The 19,581-nt window shown below is 36.5% G+C and overlaps 1 protein-coding gene across 1 annotated transcript in view; it reads left to right on the forward strand.

Annotated features, from left to right (window-relative positions):
• The window catches only part of UGGT1 (UDP-glucose glycoprotein glucosyltransferase 1), a 98,533-nt gene that overhangs the window by 62,205 nt on the left and 16,747 nt on the right, over nucleotides 1–19,581 (forward strand). The window contains 11 exon segments of the mRNA XM_027854658.1: nucleotides 461–484; nucleotides 984–1,078; nucleotides 3,175–3,381; nucleotides 4,168–4,299; nucleotides 6,200–6,330; nucleotides 8,128–8,223; nucleotides 11,466–11,568; nucleotides 12,726–12,805; nucleotides 13,471–13,660; nucleotides 16,923–17,081; nucleotides 17,614–17,699. Coding sequence (XP_027710459.1) covers nucleotides 461–484; nucleotides 984–1,078; nucleotides 3,175–3,381; nucleotides 4,168–4,299; nucleotides 6,200–6,330; nucleotides 8,128–8,223; nucleotides 11,466–11,568; nucleotides 12,726–12,805; nucleotides 13,471–13,660; nucleotides 16,923–17,081; nucleotides 17,614–17,699 — 1,303 coding nt within the window.

Here is a 19,581-nt window from a genome sequence, read left to right on the forward strand (position 1 = left end):
GTATTATTTATGATTTTTAGGTAAAGTTTTTTTTTTTACTGATACTTGACTTTATTTATAAAAGTCTTCTCTTGAGGTCAGAAAATAACCATCTTTCCTTCTGGGGAAGTTATGCTTAAGATCTTGTCATATTTATTGCCTTTTCACAATACTAAGTATCAGCTGGAAAAGCTAATTTTGTCCATTCTGAATTCCTCTCAGTGAGAAAATTTGGTTTTCATAGCATGTATATTTAAATGCAGAAATTTATGTGCCATCTGGTTCCCCAAAGAAATAAATTTTTCAGATTAAAATAGTGGGGCTGTACTCCAAATAATGATATAGGAATTTCTGAGGCTCTCTCCCATCTTGGACCCAAGGAATTGTGTTTAAGATTCTTTTTCTTCAATTGTGCTTTGATATTATTTCCAAAGTGAAATTTCGTTCTCTCCCACTCATTTGCTCCTTTCCTATTGTCCAGGAATGTCTTCCAAGGAGATCTATGGTAACTCATAATTTCAGAACTTCAAATTCCTTTATTTAAGTATCTTGTATCTTTTCTGGGAACCTCATAATTGGGAATTTACTAACACTTCATAATGAGGGCCCTGGAACCTGTGGGTAACAACAGCTTTATAGTAGTGAAATTAAATTTTGTTTAAATTGATGTAAAGTTTAATTACACATCAACAAGCTATAATTTTTTCAAAATACAGTATGTTACTTGCAAGTTCAAAGGTTCCTTGTAAGTTCAGGTGCTAATGGTGCTAATTACACAGTGTAATAGAATTAATCAGTGCATGTCTGGAACTAAGCCATATGGATATAAACTCTTTTATCTTTTTGCATGTAAGTACCAATACTTTCACTTTGTCCTTACTAAGAGCTTTGCATTTTCTAAAATCTTGCATGGGTGGGTTTCAGATGTGCTTTTTGGTGCATTACTGGTGTTGTACTGTATGAAATTTCTTGTCCCTCCAAAAGGTGTTTTCATTTTTCCACAGATGATTCTTTTATTAGACCAGTAACCTTTTGGATTGTTGGGGATTTTGACAGCCCTTCTGGAAGACAGTTATTATATGATGCCATCAAGCACCAAGTAAGTCTGTGCAGGTTCTCTTTGTTTAGGGCTAGAATTGTCCTCAATAAGGTATCCTTTTTTCTTAACAGTTTTAGCAGAACAGCACTGAATTGGGAGTCAGAGGACCTGTGTTTGAATCTTAACTCTGATACTTAATACCTGTGTGACCTTGGGCAAGCCACTATTTTCTCATTGTTCAATGAGGGGATTGGACTAAATGATCTCTGAAGTCCTTTACACTTAATCTTCTAATCCTATAATGTGTCTGGGTTTGTAGGCAAACAGGATTTTTATTTCCTTATTGGTTGAGTGAAAGGAATATAGGTATTATAGAAAACTGTCCATTAGCTGGGAAGGAGAGAAAAGACTACTGTACACTAGTCTTGCACAAAAGAATAGGTTGCTTTAAAATGAAAGAGAAAGATTAAAAAGAAATAATGAGAACCGCGGTAACTTAAAAGTACTTACTTAAACCCAGTGATTAACATTACCTTAGGTGAGGCAAATGTTTCATTGCATTTGATATAGTAAAGAGAGGATTCTTATTCTTATTTTTATTTTTTTTTTAATTTTTTTGCTTTTTGGTGAGGCAGTCGGGGTTAAATGACTTGCCAGGGTCACCCAGCTAGGAAGTGTCAAGTGTCTGAGGTTGCATTTGAACTCAGGTCCTACTGACTCCAAGGCTGGATCTCTATCCACTGCGCCACCTAGCTACCCCAGTATTTGTATTTTTAAAGACATTAAAATAGAAGGCAGATAAGAAAAGATAGGTCAAACTATGTCAGTGAACCCTATTTGACCCATCTATCAAAATTCCTTATTTGGCATAAGAAGAGATACAACTTTGTTCAGTGATCTTCTTATTAATATTAAGCAAAGCATAAAAGAGGCATGCTCATTTAATGTCTCTCCACCACCCCCCCATTATGGAGCGTGGCTAACACAGTGTCCAAATGGAAGAGGGAGTTTGCAACTGATGAGGTCCTCCAGATATTCCTGTTTGTGGAAGACATTGTGCTACAAGCCATGGAATAATGTAGCTTCCTTTTTGATATTCATAATCCCAATTAATACACATACACACAAGCATGTGGCCTATTTCTACACAGTAAGAACTAAGCAGATGAAGAATATGTATTTCCAGACTGTGATATGTAATTGCATGGACAGCCCATTGAATTGATCTAAATCTTAATTATACCAGATGGACAGTGAGGTAGGCCCAGAATAGAATGGGATAGAGAGAGGCTAGATTGCATTTGGGAAATTGTGTATGGCTCTCAACAATTCCAGCCTGCTCCCAGAAACAAAATCACATCTTTTTAAAACAAGTTTTCTTCCTATGACGCTCTGTGGCTGTAAATTGTGAAGTATTACACACTGGGAAGAATCAAATTTGTGGGTGATCCAAATGACAATGAACAGTGTTACTCAGCATAAATGAACTACACTGTGCTTCTAGTCTTTAGTCATCACTGGCTCACAAGAAGTGGCATAAGAAGATACTGTATAAGAAATGTATAATCTGAAAAGAAGGTGGGGCAATCACATAATAAGTGTGAGAGATAAGAGGACCTGATACTACTCTTGTTCCTGTGTTAAAAGACCTAGATGAAGGTTTTTAACACTTTGGGTGGACTCTTTATGGAAGATTTTATGAGAGGATATGGACAAAAGTTCCTCAGGAAGAGAATGAATGGATGACTTATAATCTGCACTGTTGGATGGAGTACCTATGTAAGCTGAGATCACAGGTCCTTTGAAGTACATGAATATGTGTGAGTAGACACTGAGAAAATAGGGATACAAGTACAGATATTGGAACATGAAAGGATTATAAAGAAGGAGAAAGAAATTATTTTAAAAGTAATTGTTCCATGAAAATAAAGTGCTGTATTCATTCCCTTGAGCTTTGTCACATTGATTAGAATTAGACAATCCATGTCTAAATCTTTCTGGTTATATTAAACCTTTTTTTTAAGAATAGTCGAATTGCCGGTTACTTTCCTTTTTAGTCATCAGTTAGTATTTTGCAAAAGTGCGCTAATATTATTGCTACTTTTTGTTTAATCACATCCACTGAAGAACTTTTAACCCTCATTTTGTTAACACAGAAATCCAGTAATAATATTCGAATTAGTATGATCAATAATCCTCGTGAAGAACCACGTTTTGAGAACACTCGAATCTCCAGAGCTCTCTGGGCAGCTCTCCAAACACAAACATCTAACTATGCCAAGAATTTCATCACTAAAATGGTCAAGGAGGAGACTGCAGAAGCTCTGGCAGCAGGAGTTGACATTACAGAGTTTGCTGTCGGAGTAAGTCTTTGTGCCTTTTCTACACTAGTTCCATTCCATGGCTCGCTATACCAATGAATCCCTGAAGGGCTGATGCCGTCTTGTTCATTATCACATCAGCTTGTAAAATTCTCATTCCTAGCCTCAGAGGGCTCATTTTAAAAATTGTGTGAATCCCTCCTGGAAAGAAAAATTCTGCGACACTTTTTATGTCTTTGAAACTCACTGGGTTTCATAAAGTATATGAAGTAAATCCAGAGTCCTTGGTTCATACAGTGCTTTTATCACTGTGACATAACACTGGATCTGCACATTTATATGACCAAAAAAGCATTATTTGAATCATACATTTTTGGAGCTAGAAGCTTGTGAATTCTAGGTGTGTTAGTTATATGAACTCATGCTGTGAAGTTAATTAATTTAATTACTCTGTTCAACTTTTTGGCAGTTGATAAAGTATTCTGGTTTTAAATGTGTTTTGAAAATAAATAATCAGTTCTTGAAATGTACATTTTCTTACGAAAAGAAATTAATTTAAAACAAAATGGACAAGATTGAGAAGTACAGACTAAGTTTGGCAATGAATTTTGAGAATATTGATTTAATTAAATTATACAAAGAAATAACCAAAAATTACTAGCTTATTAGAGGGAGCCAGCTATATTATATGCTATGTAGTGTTACTGATAGTAACAGTGAATCATATTCCATCGTTAATTATTCAACCAAAAGATTTTTTTAAACCCCCCAAATTTCAATTTAATCATTTTGATCATTTAATAAAAGCAGTTCTAATTTTTCTTTTAGGGCATGGATGTTGGCCTTTTTAAAGATGCCTTTGAATCTTTCAAAGCAGATTTTATTTTGTCTCACGCTCTGTACTGTATGGAGGTTCTGAAGCTGAAGAGGGGAGAAAGGGCTGTGATCAGCAATGGACGGGTAAGGGATTCAACCATATTGAAGACAACACAGTTTCAAAGTAGAGCTCGTTGTGCGTGAGATCATTGAAGTGTCCCCCTCTGAAATGTATAAATTCTTCAAAACAGTATTTCTTTTTCTTCCTAAACATGATTTTTGCATGTCAGCCAACAACCATTTATTTATTTATTCATTTATTTACTTAATCATTTGTTTGTTTTTGTTTGTTTGTTTATTTACTTATTTACTTATGTAGGCTTGGCAACTGGGGTTAAGTGACTTGCCCAGGGTCACACAGTGTCTGAGGCTGAATTTGAACTCAGCCTTATTCCTCCTTATTCCAGGGCCAGTGCTCTATTCACTGTGCCACCTAGCAGCCTCAACAACCATTTATTTAAAGGCCACTTTGTGCCAAGCATTGTGCTATGTCCTGGGGATACAAATTCAAGAAAACAAGACAGACCCTTCCTAAAAGGAGCCCACACTTAAATAGGAGAAGACAGCACATCACAGGAAACCATAAATATGAGGGATATTGGGAAAGGGATGGTTTGAAAATGACTGATCCTGGAGGCAATAGGAAGCTATTGGAGTTGAAGGAGGCTGGGTGGGTGGGAGGAACATGGTCAAAACTTGTATTTTAGGAAGATCAGTTTGACAGCTGAATGGAGGATGGACAGGAGTGAAGAGAGACTTGAGGCAGGGAAACCGTCTGATAGGCTATTGCAGTAGTCTAGGTATGAAGTGGTGAGAGCTTGGACCAGGATTATTGGTAGTGTCAGAGGAGAGAAGAAGGTGTATGCAGGAGAGGTTATGAAAGTAAAATCGACAGACCTTGGTAAATTGGATAGTGGGGTGAGAGAGAGTGAGGGGTAGAGGATGACATTCTAGGTTGTATTCTTGAGTCACTGGGATGATGGTAGTATTCTCAACAGTAATAGGAAATTAGGAAGAGGGGAGATTTTTGGGAGAAGGATAATGAGTTCAGTTTTGGATGTGTTGATATTAAGAAGTCTACAAGACATCCAGTTTGAGATGTCCAGTAGGCTGTTGCAGATGCAAGACCAGAGGTCATTCAATTCTAAAGGACTAATGATAAAAAATGACTATCCACCTCCAGGAACTGATGGACTCTGAGTGCAGATTGAAGCATACTTTTTTAAAAAACTTATTTTATTTTTCTTATTTTTTTGTGTGTGTTCTTTTGCAGAATTGCTAATATGGAAATATGTTTTGCGTGACTTCACATGTATAATTGATGTCATATTGCTTGCCTTCTCAGTGGGTTGGGGTGGGTTGAGAAGAAGGGAGAGAATTTGAAATTCAACATCTTAAAAATTAATATTAAACATTTTTCACATGTAATAGGAAAATATTTAACAATATAAGTAAAAATATATTTGAAAAAGAAAAAAAAAGATGAGGTCATAAAGAGGTTAGGACGAGACAAATATATCTGAGAATCATCTGCCTAGAGATGATAGTTGAAACCATGGGAGTTGATGAGATCACCGTATAGATTTGTCATCTTCATAAAAGGTGATTATTGAAGCCATCAGTTTGTGAAATGATAGAGTGAAGGGGATAGATGGGGGGAGAGAGAGACAGACAGACAGAGGGAAGGAGAGAGGGAGAGTGCGTAGATAGGTGTAGAGAGAGAAAAGAGTACAGCTTATAGTACTTGGGAACACCTTTGCAAAGGGGATGAAATATTCTTAGAATGTGGACATAGAACTAAATAAAAGGTATGGTATGACCAGTGTGATTGGAGGGACTTTAACTTCCTGTTGTTTGTGTGCTCACATCATTGTAATCTGTGATTGCATTATTTGTTTTTTGGTTCTGGATCATACTAAAATTTCATCATTATGTAAGTCTTTCGATCATACAACTAACCACCATGCTTCTGTTTTCTTCACAGATTATTGGGCCGTTGAAAGATAGTGAACTTTTTAATCAAGATGATTTCTACCTACTAGAAAATATAATTCTAAAGACCTCAGGGCAGAAAATCAAATCTCATATTCAACAGCTCCGGGTAGAGGAAGATGTGTAAGTTTGAGATGAAAGGAACTAATAGATTAGCTTAAGACAGAGGGCCTCTTTTAACAGGATATTTTCTTACTAAATCTTTTTTTGTAGTTGTCTATTTTGTGCATATGCTAATCATAAAAACATGCTTTATTTCTTGATTTTAAAAATACAGTAATAGTCCCTAGTTGCACATTTTACTTGATAATCTTTTTGAAAAAAAGAAAAATAAGCCAGTGTAAATCTTAGTAGACAGAGAACTGAACTTGTTTTTTCTTTTCTATGTGGAAGAAAATAAGTTGTTTTTCTGGACTGAGTGTATACTGTCTGTCCTGAAGCCATGTGATCACATGTTCATGGATGCTGAATTTCCATTGCATCTTGAATGTTTAAGGACAGACTCTAAAATTCAAAAGGTTCTCTGCTATTACGTTCAAGATAAGTGTTAGAGTCAAGTCTTTAGTGGCTGCTGGAATCATTGCTTTGCCAAGTTGTTTGTGTAATATGTGAGGAACTGCTCAGGTCAACTTAACAGTCATAAAGGAAGGTACTTCAACAAACAGATGCCTTTCAGATGGTGCTTAATATGCCAGCATTTGCTAGCTACAGTTGGTTGCATACTTTGTAGGATGCCCCTGGGCCATACCTCTGTCTACTGGACAGGCTTTGGGAGTTCCTTAGAATGTCTTTGCATTTTAACCAGCATGCCTATGAAGCTGCCTTGTCCCTGAACCACTAGAGGTAGGTCCATTTTTAGCTGAGTCATCCTTAAAGTTCACTGCCAGCCAGGGAGATTCTTTAATCACCAGATTCCAAAATAGTATCAGATAGAAGGGCAGCTAGGTGGCACAGTGTTTAGAGCACTGGGCCTGGAGTTAAGAAGACCTGAGTTCATATCTGGCCTCGGCCACTTGCTACCTGTGTGACCTGGGGCAAGTCACCTAACCCTATTTGCCTCAGTTCCCTTATCTTTCAAATGAACTGGAGAAGGAAATGGCAAATGACTCCCGTATATGCCAAGAAAACTCCAAATGGGATCATGAAAAGTTGGACACAACTGAACAACCAATCAACCAGATGGACCCTGAATTACTCCTTTTCCTCAGGGTCCTTCTAGCTATGGAGCTTTTGGTAGAATTCTTTCTGTCAGCCACAGATTCCTCTCGCTGAGACTTCCATGGCTATAGCTGTAACTTTAGACAGGGTCTCCTTTGAAATATCCTGGAGTGATGGCATCTTCCATCCTAATTTTTTAGATTTTTAGATTGTTCCTTAGGGGAACCCACTTGCCTGCTGGCTTGTTTTTGGCTCCTACTCCAGTGGAAGAGTATACATAACTGGGTACCCCTTGATACCACATGAATGATAAGAGACCATACTCCCTTCTTGTAATGATTCTATCATGCTGATATTTAAAGTTAGAATCAGAGACTTAAACCAAACAAAGCATCAGTTTGGAACATTTTTGACTCAATTTTGTTTGTCTGACAGTTCAGTACTGTTAGAAAATTTTTGTATTCAGTTCTGTTTCATACTGGTTCACTTAATATGTTTCTAGTTTCTGTTAAACTTTGACTTAAACTGAAAGTATTATTTTTGGGGGTTCAATATAATAGTTTGCTATTTTGGTTCATGGTTTGGTTTAGTTTCTTTAAATTCAATTTCAGAAATGGAGCAGATATCATCAAATTATTTTACATAATAATCTTGATAGATGTCTTTTTATACATCCATTGATGTTTCAGATTTTATGTAGATGTATATTTGAAAAGCCTTCCATGAGAGAAGTATGCTAACATCTAACAACATTTCTCTTAGGGCGAGTGACTTGGTAATGAAAGTGGATGCTCTTCTCTCTGCCCAACCTAAAGGAGAGGCAAGAATTGACTACCAGTTTTTTGAAGACCGACACAGGTATATAAGTCATGGTGACATTTCAGTACATACTGTGTAACAGGTTTGCTTTTCTTATTCCATGTGATTTTGAATTTAATATGCAGCACTTTTTTTTTATTGTAGACTTTGAGTGGACTTATGTGTTGGAATAGGAAAGTCATTAATTACTTACTTTTCAGCTTGCTTATCTATCAGCTTCTATTTTTCTGTTCTTGTAGAAGTTGACAATTGTCCCTAAGTGATTTTGTGTCATTTCTCATTTTGGCCTTTAGAAAATACAAAGGATTTAGTAAAATAGACCAAAGGATCTTGTCGGTTCAGTTCAACAAACTCCTGTCTAAGTCTTTATCCAAGTGCTGAGGATACAAAGTTAGATCTGTATTATGGCTTCTGATCTCAGGGAACTTGCATTTTAATGATACGAATACTAAGTACCCAAATAACTGTGACAGAGTGAAATAAGCATAAAAGAGAGACCATTTTTACCTTGGGGTGGGAGTGAGGGGGATAAAAGTGAGAAAAAAGTTCCTGGAGAAGGTGGCCCCACAGTTGGGTCTTGAAGAAGGGGAAGGAAATGGAATTGCCATTGCATGCATGGGAGATGACATGGCAAAAGGCATGTGTAGAGCACAAAGTGAGGATATGCAGTAGAGGATGCAGTTGCCTATTTTGGTTGTTAAAGAAATCTTGAAAGAGAGCATTATGAAATAAGGTTGGATACATCCTGGAAAAGTATTCTATGTGTGCTGAGATAACATCTAATTTGGCCTAGGGGCAAGGGCAGGTAAGGAAAAATTTCAGGATTCATTAGAAGTTGTAGAACTGCGTTGATTTTTGATGAAATCTATGTGACACTGTCAGGAATTGGGTTAGGTGAAGGGCCCTTGCTGTCGGTACTAACTACCTTTTTATCTTTACCTGGCTAGCACAGTTATTAAACATGGTAGTTACCCATTTTGGCCTAGTTTACCTGGGTTTTCAAAGCTACAACTTACCAGGGGTTCTGATTTATTATGAAACACAAAATGGTAAAACTGGTCATTCATAGATAAGCATTGTGTGGATACTTATGGTGGATGAGCATCGTGAGCATGAGAGGGAAGGATTTCTCAGTTCTTTATTGGCATATGAAATGAGGGCAGCTGATTTCTTTGGCAGTTTGAGTTTGATTTTTGCATAATTTCACCCAGATGCTGAGTCTATGCCAGCCTTCTTCGTAGTTCTTATAACTGAATCTAAGCCAGTCCTTCTTCCTAGTTCTTGCAAGATTTAATAAGAAATAAAAGATTTTAGAATATAAACCAAGACTTAGACCAGTTATGGTTCTCTATTGTATGTAATTCACAAAGATTATTTTTTTCTGATATCCATCTATTGCTCTATCTACATATAGAAATATGCCATATAGCTATATCTACATATAGATATATCGGTATATATATGACAATATCTATTTACATATACGTACACAAGTGTTCATCTAACATATATAACTTAGATGTCATAAAGGTGTGTCAGATGCTCCTCCAGTCCCCTAAAACACAATCTTTTGTTTGCCGTATTTGAAGTTTTTTAATTGACTATAACTTTAAGCCAATTCTGAGTGAGCCCAAATTGTTAGGATTTTGCACACTTAGAGGAAGGAGGGCTATTTGTCAGTAGACCATGCTGCATGGAGAACAACACATCTGATGTACATTTTGTACTGCTGTGTGTGACCCCTTTACCTTGTGTGAAGAATCCACTCTTGTGTAAAACTTCTACTTTGTTCCCATTCTCAGAAAATGGTGTAGAGAATGAACTCTAAACATAGAATGCCTTGTTTGGTTATAATATTTTAATATCTCTTCATCTGTTGCCTTCTATCATTTTATAGAGTACATTAAGCTTTACAAAGTGCCGTTGTCTCTTCTGTGTCCACATTGTTGCTTCTTCCATCTCTACGCTTCTGCACAGGCCTCCATCACTCCTCTTAAAGCTCAGCTCCAGACCCCTCCTACCTGATCCCTTTGCTGTCTCCCTTCCCTCCAAACAGGGTATATCTCTTTCCCCCTCAGTCACTTGTATGCAACCTGCATGTACTTTCTTATTTTCCTTGATAGACTCTTAAACTTCTTTAGGGCTGTGGGACTGTCTCGTTTTTTTCTGTATCTCCAGGGCCCAGCATGGGGCCTGACACAATGCAGATGCTTAATAAATGCTGCTGCTTGATTGAAAGTCCAGTGAGGTGGGTGGTACAAATGTTATTATCCCTATTTTACAGGAGAGGAAACAGAGGTTTAGAGGGGTGAAACAATTGGTCTGTGCTCATATGACTGGTGCCAGAGTTGGGTATTAGACTCAGGTCCTCTGACACTAGCACTGGGTTGTCACATAGCCTCTAATCATTGGATTCTAATTGAACCAATAGTGTCAACTATCAAACAGGCTTTTCTCCTAACTCTGCTTCTTGACTTTGTGATTACTGAAGGTTGTTACATATCCAAATGAAATAATAAAGGATTTTTGGATTTTAAAACAGGACTCAAGCTAGTTATAACCCTCCACAGTTTATTAATCACAAAGGCTCTTTGAGCTACTCACTACCTTTATCTTCATACATGTAGATGGAGATAACTGTTCAATATATGTTCCACTTTCTCTACTTAGACACAGACCTGCTAGATGCATTCTTTTTTTTTTTCCTGGACTAAGCCACCAAGTCTTTTTAATTTATTTGGATTTATTGACAATCACTTCCATAAGCTTTTGAGTTTTGAATTTTTATCCCCCTCCCTCCCCACCTCCCTCCCCAAGACAGTGAGCAATCTGATATAGGCTATACATATACATTCCTGTTAAACATTAGATACCATCTTAAAATTCCTGAAAATGCATCCCTTTACGTCCTAAGCCCTCTTCACGTTTTTTTAGTTGAAAACACTTAAGCTAATTTATAGTGTGCCTAAATTGTTAGAATTTTGCATACCTCTGGGAAGAAGGTGGTTTGATACCTGATCATACAAAAGGACATAGCCCTGGAAACTCAACAGTTTAGACCAGGGATTGGCATGCTATGGCCTGCAGGCCAAATGAGGCTCACTGCCTGTTTTTGTATGACCCAGGAATTGGCCGGTCTACACCAGCACTTGTGGGAGTTTTATATATGCTATAAAGATTGACAGAGGGAAAAGCCAATATGTGAACTAAAGGCCTAAACATTTAACATTATATTCTGTTTGCTTCTGGCTAATGGTTTTTTCCCCGTTTTTCTTTTTTAGTGCTGTTAAATTGAAACCAAAGGAAAAAGAGACATATTTTGATATAGTGGCCATTGTTGACCCTGTTACCAGAGATGCTCAAAGACTTGCTCCACTCCTTATGGTATATTCTTTTCTTGCATATTCTTTAGCACAGTGCCTGGCACATAGTAAGTGTAATAAATGACTTCTCCATTCATTCATTCATTCATTCATTTACTTATTCATTCATTCACTCATTCATTCATTTCCTGGTAGTATGCCTAAAGCAATAATGCTTTAAAGATAATCTTTAACTAAAATAATTTGTTCCACATCCTATAATTATTTTAGTATTTTGACCATTCTGCATTAACTTATTTGGGTCAGAACAATATTAGAAAACTCCAAAGAGAACTTTTTGGGGTGTAGAAGAATACTTAAGATCGAAAAGGACTTTATAGGCTTTGAAATTAATATGGATTTGGGTCATCCTATGCATCTTCTTTAAAAAATTATGGGAAAATCATGTTGGTTTGTTAACCAAAGGGAGCCAGAGAAAAAAACTATTCTGATATATTCAATTTATGGCATGTTTTACTGCATGATATAAAAGTCAAAGTAAGCAGAAAGCCATCTGTCTGTTTACTTCTCTTTCATAATTACTATATGAATGTATTTTTATTGTAGTATTACGTACCCCAAATTGGAAAGAAACCTAATTTTAATTCCATACACTACTAAAAACATTCCAAGAAATTTTGTCAGTGAGTCCAGCTAACTTTTATTGCATATTGTTTAACGATAAACTACAGTTAGTACAATTAACTTTTTAAAAATGTGCATTTTTCCTTTAAGTGTTTCACTGTCCTTTATGGTTTAAAAAAAATGTTGACATATGTTCATGTTTGTTCTTCTTTAAGCTTTGGGTGGGGAAAATCTGTGGTTCACTCCCAACATGGGGCAGCTACTTAACACCTAAATTATCTGTGTGGGAGATGTGTATCATCTTCTGTCAACCCCCTTATTCCTTCTCCTGTGGCTTGAAGCTGAGCTCTATGCATAATAAAACCAATAGTAGGAGTCAGGCTACATAAAATTCTTTATGAAAATGTCTTTGTCCATGCTAGATAGTACATGGCAGCTCTGTTCCTTCTATAGATTGATAATAAAAAATGCCACCACTCAATATGTCTTTCAATTTGTAAAGTTTTGTAAAAAATAAAAATTAAAATCTGTTACCTGAAGTCAGAGATGTTTTCTGTAACAAGAATTTTGTTTTGCCTTTTTGTTTCCTTTTAGGTTTTGACCCAGCTAATAAATATGAATCTAAGAGTGTTTATGAACTGCCAATCTAAACTTTCAGACATGCCTTTAAAGAGGTAAGTCAAGCCTTTAACCTCTGTGGTGATCACTGTTCGCAATATGTCACCATGTCTTGAAGCAACAATAGAAATCACGATCATATTGGGCAGGATTAATCTAATAAGCATTTACATTTCAGAACTTCTCCACTAGTCAGAGGTTCTGAGAACTCAGTATAATTTTGGAAGACTTAAAGGGAACCACAGTAGGCTCTTTTTTGTTAGTGTTCCGATTTTTCCATCTTTTCCTTCCCTTTCATTAGTGAGACTAGGTACAGTATTAACAGTAATTTGACTCATAAGTATCTTTGGTTCACTTAGCTAATAAATGTCTAATCAGATTTAATGTTTATGTATAGAAAATATTCAAAGCTTAAGCTATAGGAAGTCACCAAGTTACAAACAGGTTGTATTTCCAGTTTGTTTTTAAGCCTGCCTTTTGGAATGTGATGCGTTTTTTCACTGGATGCACGGAAAGACAGAAATGAAACCAATCCTGAATGTTTGCCATTTTTGGGTGGAGTAGTAAATCCTTCTCTATCTTGGCCCAGTAGATTATAGCAGTTCACATATATGAGCGTTTGTACTTTGAGTTTTTGTGTATTTGGGACAAATTTTATTTTCCTAAGAAAAAAAGGCAGTGGACTAATTGAGTTCTTACATGTCTTTCTTTGCAATTTCAGCTTTTACCGTTATGTTTTAGAACCAGAGATTTCTTTCACTGCAGACAACAGCTTTGCCAAGGGTCCAATAGCCAAATTCTTGGATATGCCTCAGTCTCCTCTGTTTACTCTGAATTTAAATACTCCTGAGAGTTGGATGGTGGAATCTGTCAGAACACCTTATGACCTTGATAATATTTATTTAGAAGAGGTAAGTATTTCATTGCTCCTAAATGTCTGCCATGCTTGTAAAAAATTGATTAAAATTTAATAGAATAATAAAAACAAGGAATAGCTTATTGAATAGATTAAGAATTTTAGAATATTCAAACCGAAAAGGGCCTAAGAAGGTTTATCTCAAAGGCTTCTATATATTCTAGCCATCTAAGGTAAATGGTTTTGAATATCTTAGATATCTCAGGATTGGAATTGTATTCTTTTTGATTCAGAAAGTATTTATTGAAACTTTTTCAATATGTCCAGTACTTTTTGGAGTACAAACAAATAAAAAGATAGTCTATTCAGCCAGAAGCAGCTATCTGCTGCAGCCGACAGCACTGGGCCTGGAGTCAGGAAGACCTGAGTTCAGATTTGGCCTCAGACACTTACTAGCTGTGTGATTCTAGGCAGTTTACTTAACCTCTATTTGCCTGTTTCCTCAACCGCAAAATAGGTATATTAATAGCACCTACCTCTCCGAGTTTTTGTGAAGATCAAATGATGTTTGTTGTTGTTCCTTGAGTCAGGAAGGTCTGACTTTATATCTAGCCTCAGACACTTACTAGCTGTGTGACTCTGGGCAAGTCACTTAACCCTATTTGCCTCAGTTCCTCATCTGTAAAATGAGCTGGAGAAGGAAATGGCAAGCCACTCCAGTATCTCTGCCAAGAAAACACCTTGGACAGAAGTCCATGGGGTCACATGGAGTCAGATGTGACTGAATGACTGAACCATAACAACAACAACAATATAGCATATTTCAGAGTAAGTGCTTAACAAATGCTTATTCTCATCCTCCCTCCCTTCATGTCTGCCTTCCTTCCTCACTTGCTCTCTCCCTTCTTTCGTTCCTCTTTTCCTCCCTCCTTTCGTTCCTCTTTTCCTCCCTCTTTTCCTCCTTCTTTTCCTCCTTCTTTTCATTCCTCTTCCCTCCCCAAGGAACTTAAGTCTAACTCTCTTATCAGTCCACTCTAGTACTGTATATAACCATCTTTATTGCCAGAATATTTGTGATTATGTATAACTTAATTATCTTTTACTGCAAATGAAATGTATTTCATTTATCCTCTTCAGAAATACATAATAGTAGACCAGTATCTACTTTCCAGTACTGGGGTTTACTGCTCAGTTTAGCTCATTAGGCTAGATAAACCTAGATTTTTTAATTTAAATTTTATTTATTAAGCATCTACTACGTATATACTACGTATACTCTGCTATATGTTATAAGGGATATTTTTAAAAACAGAAAACATGGTCCCTGTTTCCAGCAGAACTTGGAGTGGGCAGTCATTTTCCTAGGGTTTTAGTGCGTTTCAGTTTTCCACATATATTTATTTGTATATCCCCTGTTACTGTTGTAACCCCCTCACTAGAGTGTTAACTTTTTGAGGACTGAGACTATTTCCTGTGCCTTTGTATTACAAGTGACTCCAGCAGTTCCTTGTACACAGTAGGTACTTAATAAATGTTTGTAAGATTGAAGTTATTTTCTACCTTTTCAGTTTTCTTCTTTTTTGAACCTTCTCCATTTTTCTACTTCCTAATTAAAATTTGAAAACTCTGACTGTAGGTAGTATTTTATTCAGTGTAAACCTGATATCCTGAAGGAAGGCATAAGGTTTACTCAGCTCTTACACATCCTAAGTCAACACTATCTCTACAACTTAGAGTCTTAGAGAGTTGTCTCGAGCACTGAGAAGTCACACAACTAGGTGGGACTTCAACTCAAGTCTTCCTAGTTTTTATTTTTGTTTTTGTTTTTGTGAGGCATTCAGGGTTAAGTGACTTGTTCAGGGTCACACAGCTAGTGAGTGTCTTTCTGGTTTTGAGGACAACTCTACCCACTATTCCTTGGTGTCTCTCACATCATACATCACCCATTATACTCTGGTTAATAAATGCTAGTATTAGATTAGAATTTTAAGCTGTAATGCTGAGTTGTTGACATTGGGCAAGGTCACAAAGCAGGATGGTAATGCAGCTGGGATAAGAACCCTCATCACTTAAAGTTACAGAGTTTAGTTCCTTTCATGAGCAAAGCTACCGCTTGGTAATTATAGATCCTTGCATTTATAGAAAGTTTTCTCCAAGGAACACTCAGGCAGGTCCTTCCAGCAAGTTAGGCATTTGGTGAAGAGCATAAGTGACTTTAGGCCGCTATGGTGCTATTAAATACATTCAGGGCATTATCCTTTAGAACATTAATGATTTAAGTTATAACCAGAGAATTCCTGCGTTTCCCTAATTGCTTATTATCTTGTGTTCTTATGTAACTTAAATTCCCACAAATTCCATTACGATTCCCTTTGCCTCTCCTGCGTATCTGGTCATTCACTAAATTCTGTCAGCTCTTCACAATGTGTGTCTGCTGCATACGTCCTTTCCCCCCATGCTCATTCCCACTCTCCTAGTTCATCTCTTCATCACTGTAAACTTCGAGTATCGAAATAGCCTCCTACCTTTTCTCCTTATGCCTAGTTTCTTCCACTTCCATCCTGGCATGTTCCTGTGTTAATCAGTCTTAAATTATTGCCCTCATCAGTTCACAGACCTACACATCTTCAGTGGCTCTTCACTCTCCATAGAATCAACCTAAGCTGCTTCACTTAGAGTGTAAAACTCTCCACAGTGTGACCCTAATTGATCTTTCCTGTTCTGTCTCCCTTACATCCCTATGCCAACTTTCTGCTTCTGCCCAAGCGTCTGCTTACTGTCAACCTGCATTGAGCTTTCTCACATCCATCACTTTGCTAAAACTATTCTTTCTGCTATTCATTTTCTCCCTTTTCACTTGTTTAAATCCTGTCCATTCTTTAAGGCATAGTTTTAAATTCTGCTCTTTCTGTGAAACCTTCCTTGACTCCTTTAGCTAGAGCAAATTCCTCCTCCTCTGTACTTCCAGTAGTCATTTTGTGTACTACTCATTTAGTATTTATATTGACTCGTATTGTTATTTTTCTCTGTCTTCTTTCTGTAACTAGATTATAAACTTCTTGAGTGCAGAAACTATACCTTGTTTATTTTTTTAGTATCCTCTCATAGCAGTGACTAAGCAGTTTTTTGTACCTACGAGGTGTTCAATATTTGTTTACTCACTGCCAAATTTTGACAAACTGTCTCCTCAACCTTAACAACCTTTCTATGAATTAATTCAGAAACACAGAGGTATCATATAAAAAAGAAATCATAATTTGTGAGGGAAAAGGCAAATTTAGGAATGTTGAAATGATCTCTTTCTTTTTTTTTGACAGGTGGATAGCATAGTAGCTGCAGAGTATGAGCTTGAGTATCTCCTGCTGGAAGGACACTGCTATGACATCACAACTGGACAGCCTCCTCGGGGGCTGCAGTTTACACTGGGAACTTCAGCAAACCCAGTTATTGTTGATACCATAGTTATGGCCAATCTGGTAAGTAGTAAAGATCAGAATTTCTGAAATATGTGGCATGGTTAAAATTGATCATTAACACCAAATTTGCTTTATCAGTCATTAGAGCAGTTACAGATTTATTCAGGAAATTTGAATGTCACAGGAACTTTTAAAAACTGGATTATAAAAATTGTACTGTACCAGCTATGGGCTATAGTAATACTTTGGATTCTGAAGTTTCACAAATAACCTGTGGCAATTCAAAAAGATGAGTTCAAGGGACCCCTTAACAGCCCTTAACATCTGATGGCCATTTTCTTTTCTATGGCGGAACTTTGTTTATTTGTACATTTGCTACTTAGAGACACAGATGCCAGGATGATTGTGTGGTTGGAATGTGTGTTTTGCCAGGAGTTGCTTATATGTAGATTTTTGAGATTAACACTAATACATGTCAGTTTCTCTAATAAAGTGTAAGAAACTACTGTTTTTGATAGAGGTAAATATTCCCAAGAAATGGTATTTTGATGTTTCCAAGTGTACTGATAATTGATTTCTCTTCTTGTTTCAGGGCTACTTTCAATTAAAAGCCAATCCAGGAGCCTGGATTCTCAGACTCAGGAAGGGACGATCTGAAGATATTTACAGAATCTATAGGTAGGACCCATTGACCCATTTGCGTTTGCATAAGAAGGTAATTCTTATGAACATCTATTTGTAGTTAGTCTATCATTCACTGGCAAAAATAGCTGATTCATAGATATTATATATAACATTGCCTGTTAGGTTTAAATATTTTTCAGCAGAAAATTAAATATGCAAGTAGTCAAAGCACAATTGAGAGATGACATGTGATGTAGGCACAGTCAAGTTTCATTCCATACAGAGTCCTTTATGTTACCCCTATCCCATAATAAAATCACTGTACTTAAAGGATGAAAAATACTGGCAAGAGAAAATTGAGTAATTGGAGCTGAGAGAGAAAAGAAAAGAATATCGGTTAGATTTTTCAAACCATGCTTTGAAAAGCGTGTCTCTACAATATGCAATTTCAGATCACAGAGTAAATGAGATAAGACAGATACCCTTGACTTTTTCTCTTTTTAAAAAATTGAATTGATATATCCAGAAATGGAGGTTATGTTAAAACAAAAAATATCCCTTTTTTCTTCACTACTCAGAGAGCCATCTCTTGTAACAAAGAATTAAAGAAGAGAAGGGAAAAAAAAAAGAGCAGTTCAACGAAACTACCTACCATGTCAGTTGAGTCTTGGCAGTATATATAAAGTTCCACAGCCATAATCCCTCATCTCTTCAAAGAAAGGAAGGAGGTTCATTTTGTCATCCCTTCTTCAGGGCCAAGCTTGGTCAATATAATTATGTTACCCAGTTTTGCTTTTTTTCTTTCTGTTTACATTGTTATAGTCATTGTGCTTATTGTATTCCTGTTCCTGCTTACTTTACTTTGCCTAAGTTCATATAAGTTATTTCATGCTTCTCAGGATTCTTTAAGTCATAATATTTCTTATGCTATCATAACACTCCATTACATCCATGTACCACAGTTTGTTTAGCCATTCCCCCGTTAACAAGCTTCTACTTTGTTTCCAGTTCTCTGCTACTACAAAAAGTACTGCTGTAATTATTTTGGTGTATATTGGACCTTTCTTTCCATCTTGGACCTGTATGCCTAGCAGAAGAGTCTCTGAGCTTAACTGAATTGTAATTGGATGTATTAATCTTCATCTGATAAATATAGAGCTCCAAATAAGAAGTATTGGGCAACATTTAGGTGTTCATTTTAAAGTACATATGAGCTATAATTAAAGATAAATTCTAATACTTAAAAAAACTCAATGTTCAATACTATTGGTAGCTCAGATTTATATAATACTTTTCAGCTGAAACACTTTCCATATAATAACCTTGTGAAGAAAGTAGTAAATATTATCTCTGTGCTTTTTAGATGTGGAATTTGAGGTTCACAGAAACTAGGTGATCTTCCCAGTGTCACATACATAGCAGATTAAGGGCAAAGCTAGGCCTTAAACTTGAGTGTTCTGATTGAGAGTCTGGAGCTCTTATTATTATTTCTGTTCCTATTGTTGTTATTATTACTACTACTACTACTAATAGCTATTAGTTATGTAGTGCTTTCAGGTTTACAGAGTGCTTTATGAATAGTATCTCATTTTATCCTCATAACTCTGTGAAGAGGGTGCTATTATTATTCCCATTTTGCAGATGAGAATCTGAAGCTGACAGGTTAAGTTACTTGCCCAGGGTCATGCATCTTAGAAGGGTCTGGGGCAGGATTTGAACTCAGGGCTTCTTGACTCAAAGTCCAACAGTCTATCTACTGTACCTAATTGCTACCCACACCATGTCATGAAAAAGTACTTTATTCCTGGTTGATTGGGAAATAGTTTGTAATAGGCATTTTAGGAAAGAATATCTAAATGAGTATGATCACATAATCTACTTGAATATTTGAGAGGTCTTCAACAAGGTCTAATTTAAATTCTTATAGTTTCACTTG

The sequence above is a fragment of the Vombatus ursinus genome, unplaced genomic scaffold (genome assembly GCF_900497805.2).
Source record: "Vombatus ursinus unplaced genomic scaffold, bare-nosed wombat genome assembly UNPS02010548.1, whole genome shotgun sequence".
In the NCBI taxonomy this organism is placed as follows: domain Eukaryota; kingdom Metazoa; phylum Chordata; class Mammalia; order Diprotodontia; family Vombatidae; genus Vombatus; species Vombatus ursinus.